The following is a 6,257-nucleotide window of genomic DNA, read 5'->3' as shown; positions in this document are numbered from 1 at the left end:
TGATGACAGATCAATGTTCTAGATGCATATGCGCAGCGAATATGTAGAGGATACGAGTTAGTACATCGTCAGCTTTGTCGCCATTTCTGACTACCCTGATGATAGGATATTGTATTAACAATGGACCAGATAAGTAGGGCTTTGTAAAAGAGCACTCCAATTTCGTATTGTGATTGTTAGTTTGCCTACGTGTGCTGGAGGAAAGGGTGTACTCAGATAGATGGTGGCATCATGTCACAGGGAATGACAAAGGCATTCTCCCCGCGAGTAACATCTCTGCTCTTTGTAGTTCCGCAAGACTTCATCGAGGATACTAATATCGCGAATATGCATTCCAAGTAGGATGAGCTGAATGGTCCTAGGGAACGTGACAGAGGGTGGACAGGGGGCTCATTCGGAGCTACTACAACATCAATGGGAGACGTTCTCGATGCCTTCATGGGCTGAAGCGTGACAAACAACAGCTAAGTGCAGAGGAGGACCATCTGATGGCTGAAATCAGGGGTATTTCTTCCTACATGTACGGTGTTGCGGATCGCTTCCTGGTATATGATTTCAGCGCTCGAAATCAGTATCTCTGGCATCTCCGGCATATATGTGGCCAGCCACTGAGATAAGGTGACCAAGTTCAGCGCCTACCTCACGAAGTGCGTCAGGTGAGTGCTAATAAAGGCGGATCTAGGGACGATGTTGGGAGCGCCTTAGGCGCAGCGTCTCAGTTGGCTAAGTCTCGGATAGGCTTTGCGCAATGACGTGCACGGCTCTACCGCTCGACTGGAGCAGATCATCGCAGCTCGCAGTGCACTGTGTCGACGTCATTGATGTGGGCACATCGTACTCCTGGAGGGACTATTTCGGTGTTTGCAGATTGATGAAGCGATACTACTGGACGTAGAGGAGAAGTTAGGTGACCAGAGAGAGTGGCTGCCGTAATGGAAAACAGCCTACAGGTGAATTACTGGGGTGTGAACGCACGGGTGGCAGTTGTAGGTTCACAGACAGCAGGCTCAGCTCATGATGAAGCACGAAGCCATAGAGTCAGAAAGCAGCTTCGCAGTGTTCGACTTGAAGTCTGCAAAGGGTAAGTCACATGGGATCTAAGGGTCTATTCTCAGGAGATCAGAATAGTTATCGAAGGAGAGGTATATCCCGTCGGACGGTCGCGCCCGAGTACCTTTGATTTCCCGCAGGTTGGAAGAAGGTCAGAAAGATCTACCAAACGGTTGAGGGCAAGTTTGGTGTGCTCGATCGTGATGAGCCCGAGTCACGCCTAGTAGGGATACTTCCTTGCAACTGGCTGACCTAGAGCCTAAACTATTCTGAACGTTGTAGTACTCGTTGTCCGTGGCATAACATAGTGTGCACTCCGTCAGGCTTCGGAGGCGGAGTTAGCCGCCGATATCGAACGAGAGGTGAGCCGCCTTGTTGCTATGGGCTATCAGTATCATGGTGTTCCAGTGCTGTACCATGGCAAGTTCCTTACTGTTATGTATTTTTTGCTGATGTGAAGATAGATGAGTTGTGTTACAATTGAGTGCAGCTACGAGTCAACGGGATACCACTGATAAAACGCAACGATGCGTATAAGAGCATTTCGCCCCAAGCAATACGTCGAAGTTTGCACTATAAGACAACGCAAGTGGGGCGATGTTCTCTGTTACATCACCCATCATCACGTCATTCCTCTTCTGCAAATGATGACGAATTATTGCGGGGATGAACCGCCTTGCGACTCGATCGCAAGAAAGCCATCATTATGTAGAGCATCGCTGAGTTAATTCGGGACAGTACGAAATCGTAAATGAAATGATGAGGCATTCTTATCCTGATTTGGTGTTGCCGAAAGACTTATAAACATCAGTGACTCAGACTTACAAAGGGGGATCCTGGTCAGCCGAAAGCCAGTAGTCGCTGCCGACAAGATTCACGCTTTGAAGATGAAAAGTTGATTCTTCGGATGCCGCGGACATCTTCGGACATGTCGCAAGTGAGCAGGTGAACAGTCTAAATGTGGCTAAAACTTCTCCACTGGTTGGCGAAGCCCCAGTGCCGAACTATCGATATGTGTATGGATAACCTCAAGAGACCCATAGATTTCCCCACTGGTCATGACGATGCTTTCGTTAGTATCAACTACGTGATATCAAAGTACGAGAGTTGTGTCTGTCCAAGATGGTTCAGCATCTCAAATAGAGACCCCTGGTATCAGCTCCTATTTATTGGATGTGCCATTGGAGACGGCTTCGGCTAATTGAGATGTTTTATCAACTTATTTGGATTTGACCATTCTCGGGTATGCAATGTCTGTCGTCAAGTACTTCAATTCACTTAACGCCCAACTTCACTCAAAACACAACAAGCCTTATTTTCCGCTATGAAACTCACTCAGTATCTCAACTCTATCGCAGGAATATTACAGATACATTCCCTCAGGAATATTTCCCTTCTTGCGATACAGTGCCTTCTCTCGAGCCTTCCTCAGATCCTCAGCAGTCACACGCATGCGACGCTCACGCAGTGCCAACATACCGGCTTCAGTACCTACCCAGATGACCACTAATCACAACCTCGATTCTGTCGCCCTACAGATGGCCTTGATATCAGCTCCGCTCAAGTCGTCCTAAGAAGTACAATTCACAACGTAGACAGAACCCCTCGAGCTCACCTTGCTGTGGACAAACTCTTCCAAGTCCACGTCATCAGCTAGAGTCATTTTCGAGGTATGGATTTGGAAGATGCGTCTTTTAGTGTTGATGTCCGGCAAGGGGAACTCAATCTTACGATCGATCCGACCTATGCAGAATCATATCTCGAGTGTAACCACAGTATCACCCCCAAGATTACCAGGCCTCAATAGAGCAGGGTCCAGACTTTCAATTTTGTTCGTTGCGAGGATGACCTTCACATCAGCCGATTGATCAAAGCCATCGAGCTGATTGAGCAGCTCGAGCATGGTTCCTACAAGAAGTCGCATAAGATGGAAAGCCAGAATGATCATCATTCACTTTGGATCTCCCTCTCTCCCCCTGACGTGGTATCGTATCTACCAACATCATCAGAAAACTTCTCTGAGTGCACACGAACTACTACCGTTTGGTGCCGACAGCATCGATCTCGTCTATGAAGACAATCGACGGCGCTTGCTCATTAGCCACTCGGAACATTTCTCGTACCAGTTTAGGGCCATCACCAAGATACCTACACACGGCTCTATGGACCCCACCGACCATCCAGTGTACACGTACTTCTGAATAAGCTCGGAACCCACGACCCTGAGGAAGGTCGCGCTGGTCTCGTTCGCCACTGCCTTCGCTAACAGTGTCTTCCCTGTTCCCGGCGCGCCATACAAGATCACACCTGATGAACAGCAAATAGGATCTGGAGATGAGCACGATGATGGTTACCCTTCGGAGGCTTGATACCAATATCCTCATACAACTCTGGATGGGTCAGAGGGAGTTCCACGGCCTCCTTGATCTCCTGAATCTGCTGCTCCAAACCACCTATGTCACTATAAGACTCGAGAGGCGCCTGAAAGTCAACTGTCAATTTCAAAGGACCATCAATCGATCGAGTATTCTCATGATGAGTCACCGCGGACTGACACTATTGATTCATCCAGTGACAACTAAACGATGAGCTTATGCCGAGGCACCCACCTTGTCAACCTTCATAACGCTGACCAACGGGTCAACATCATCAGCTAGTATACCCACGATAGACATAGACTGAAGGCAAGCAGAAGTGACCGAGTTGGGAGGCTAGGCTTATAGACCTACTTTGTTATGGAGGAGTACTGAGCTGCCTGGCTCGAGCTGATCTTGATCAACAATAGAGAGAATGTTGACGTAAAACCTGAGGGATAGTAGTGAGCAATAACAGCAGGGAACACTGTACTACTCGGGGCCATTGGAGGTAGAGACGATGGCATGGCTGTCGTCTATGAGCTCCTCCAGGTTGCCAACACTGATCGGCTTGCCACGGATCTCATCAACCTAAAACAGAAAAGTTGCCAGATGCCGGGAACGAACCTGGGCCTCCAGCACCACCTTGTTCCTCTCCTCCTCAGTCCTATCCTCTCCGCCAACTTTCATGGCCTCTTGCCTATTGATGAACTCCTCCTCCATCAGCAGGTAATCCTAAGACAAGCGCCTCTCCTCTAACGCGACCAACGACGAACTTACCTTAATCCTATCCAGCTTGAGCATTCGGAGCCTGCACTTGCTCGTGGGGACTACCGTGGGTATCTTTGACATGCCCGGTGGGCCTAGCCGCGAACCAGATACTGTCACTAAATCTAATGCATCTCCAACTACCCTTATTAACGCGCTTCTTTCTCCTGCCAAAGTGCGCTGGTGGAGGAGCAGGTCCCTTCTTCTTCGACTTGTCCTGTTTCTTCTTATCACCACCACCCGGCCCTCCAGGGCCGCCCATTCCTCCTGGTATATTTCCCATGCTCAATACTGCCCAAAAAGTGACTGGAAATGAGAAGGATCAAAAAACCTACGCCGGATCTCACCCGCGATGATCCCGCGAACACAATCCTCTGTAGATGGAAAAAATCAATGTATGCGGTCGTCGACAGGAGAAAATGAGGGAGACCAGCGTAAAAAACGATGCCGTTCTCCTGGTTGTAACAATCACAAGTGAGTTAAGTAAATGAAATATTGTCGAACGATTACATCCAGGATCTACTCTGTGAGATTATGTCTGTCTGTTATCAACAATGACTGAAAATGTGACAGTCCGCGTGATAGGAACGAGGACGAATAAAATGAGTGGATTCCCTTATATCAAACCATCTCCATCACGGAACCAAATTCGCCGCTAAGACCCTCGTCACGATAACTGCGGAAAAGAGCAAGTCGCTGTTAAGCGCATTACACAGTGCCGACCTGTTGAACGTCCTTGAGCCCATATCCGTACTAGCTGAACTGCGGCTCGTTTTGAACCTCCTCTGGGAGTGAGCGAGTTCGCGTTCTCGGACCTGATACCATGCATGGAGTTGTTGATAACACTGGCCAAGCAGGTACTACCTCCGCGAGCATCTCCTCTTGATGGGACCTCAACATCCTTGGCCACCATATCCAAATGTACGTCTGAAAAATTGAGTCATGATCCGAAACATGGACAGATAGGAACCTTTTACCTGGCAAAATAGTACTAACAAAAAGAGCACCAGAGCCACAAGGGCATGCTTCAGACCATATAGAAGGGCCCTGAAAATGTGAAGCGGATACGTTCGGGAAGAGGGGCTGAGCAGATACCTACGCGCCACATGCCAGACCGCAAACGAGACTAGTAGCACTAGTGAGGAACCAGAAGGCTGGTTCGCGAAAGAACATCCAATAGCCACCGGACTTGAGCTCGGCCACGAAACGGGGTAGCATAGGGTAAGGTACCTACTCGTAGGTTGAGAGGAAGATGAGGTATGGTAGGTGATGATGGTCACCTTATTAAATGCCAGACTACGAGCATATGAGGCCGTGACGCTGCAGAGGGCGGACAGACCCGAAAGGCTCATAAAAGTGACGTACATGGGAGCGACAATCATAGCGTATTGCTCCGAACGCTCCAGCCAATCGACAGATGGAACCTACCAAGACGATACTCTCATCACATCTACTTGTATTCAGCATACTACCATAAGCCCAGCAAATGCAACTCCCATGAAAAGAGCACTGGCGATGGCCAACTGCTCAGAATCATGTAAGAGTCTTTCCGACACCCACAACTGTGCAGGCCGCTGAGGTATGCAGTCGTTGGCAAGCTCCATGACTTGCGTCCAACTCCTACCACGTTATCAACCACAACGACAGTAGTTGATACTACCCTACCCGAAACTAAAGTCATCAAGTCGTGGTCTAACCCTGGTGATCGCCGACTGAGTGGCTAGCAGGAAGGACTGGCGCCTGGGATGGAGATGCTATGATATTTGTGAGATACCGCAGACAGTGCCATGACCTCTCTGAATGGTCAGTCCCTGCACCCGAGCCTCCTTCTTCCACCTGGCCACTATGCAAGCTGATCGCCTCCGGTGCTGCCTCCCCATTCCGTGTTGGTAGGCTAGAGGGCGTGCCCAGACATCTAGGGTGCTCCCGACCTGATCTTGGTGGCGGCCGCATTGCAAATAACTTCACCACTGCGGAGAAGTAGGACAGACACGGGCTCCCCTTTCCACAAAGTCCAACGACTATACCCCGACGGGTACCCAACTCTTTCTTATTATGATAACAAGTGATAGTGAGCGCCTCTCA

At 49.3% G+C, this 6,257-nt stretch overlaps 3 protein-coding genes across 3 annotated transcripts in view; 1 reads left to right on the top strand and 2 right to left on the bottom strand.

The window, feature by feature from the left end:
- Positions 1 to 1,508, top strand: part of Pmar_PMAR006965 (hypothetical protein) — a gene marked incomplete at both ends in the record, with an annotated part of 1,856 nt that extends 348 nt beyond the window's left edge. The window contains 5 exons of the mRNA XM_002783391.1: positions 181 to 267; positions 868 to 929; positions 999 to 1,081; positions 1,191 to 1,273; positions 1,374 to 1,508. Of these exons, the coding sequence (XP_002783437.1) occupies positions 181 to 267; positions 868 to 929; positions 999 to 1,081; positions 1,191 to 1,273; positions 1,374 to 1,508 (450 nt within the window). The remainder of the gene's footprint in view (positions 1 to 180; positions 268 to 867; positions 930 to 998; positions 1,082 to 1,190; positions 1,274 to 1,373) is intronic.
- Positions 1,509 to 2,413: 905 nt separating this feature from the next.
- Positions 2,414 to 4,455, bottom strand: Pmar_PMAR006964 (26S protease regulatory subunit, putative; the record flags this gene model as incomplete). Its single annotated transcript, XM_002783390.1, has 14 exons — positions 2,414 to 2,541; positions 2,587 to 2,620; positions 2,666 to 2,793; positions 2,845 to 2,958; positions 3,006 to 3,043; positions 3,091 to 3,198; positions 3,246 to 3,357; positions 3,405 to 3,531; positions 3,660 to 3,728; positions 3,780 to 3,855; positions 3,901 to 3,995; positions 4,050 to 4,139; positions 4,185 to 4,267; positions 4,317 to 4,455. The coding sequence occupies 14 exons, from the start codon at positions 4,453 to 4,455 to the stop codon at positions 2,414 to 2,416; spliced, it is 1,341 nt and encodes a 446-aa protein (XP_002783436.1).
- A 99-nt stretch (positions 4,456 to 4,554) lies between these two features.
- Pmar_PMAR006963 (hypothetical protein) overlaps positions 4,555 to 6,257 on the bottom strand; it is a gene marked incomplete at its 5' end in the record, with an annotated part of 2,118 nt that continues 415 nt past the window's right edge. The window contains 8 exons of the mRNA XM_002783389.1: positions 4,555 to 4,848; positions 4,896 to 4,987; positions 5,037 to 5,099; positions 5,150 to 5,219; positions 5,272 to 5,402; positions 5,453 to 5,596; positions 5,645 to 5,792; positions 5,838 to 5,912. Of these exons, the coding sequence (XP_002783435.1) occupies positions 4,794 to 4,848; positions 4,896 to 4,987; positions 5,037 to 5,099; positions 5,150 to 5,219; positions 5,272 to 5,402; positions 5,453 to 5,596; positions 5,645 to 5,792; positions 5,838 to 5,912 (778 nt within the window). The 3' untranslated portion in view covers positions 4,555 to 4,793. The remainder of the gene's footprint in view (positions 4,849 to 4,895; positions 4,988 to 5,036; positions 5,100 to 5,149; positions 5,220 to 5,271; positions 5,403 to 5,452; positions 5,597 to 5,644; positions 5,793 to 5,837; positions 5,913 to 6,257) is intronic.

This window comes from Perkinsus marinus (assembly GCF_000006405.1).
Source record: "Perkinsus marinus ATCC 50983 genomic scaffold scf_1104296937060, whole genome shotgun sequence".
Classification (NCBI taxonomy): domain Eukaryota; phylum Perkinsozoa; order Perkinsida; family Perkinsidae; genus Perkinsus; species Perkinsus marinus.
Note: the sequence above shows the minus strand (reverse complement) of the source record. Positions and strands in the feature narration are given on the sequence as shown.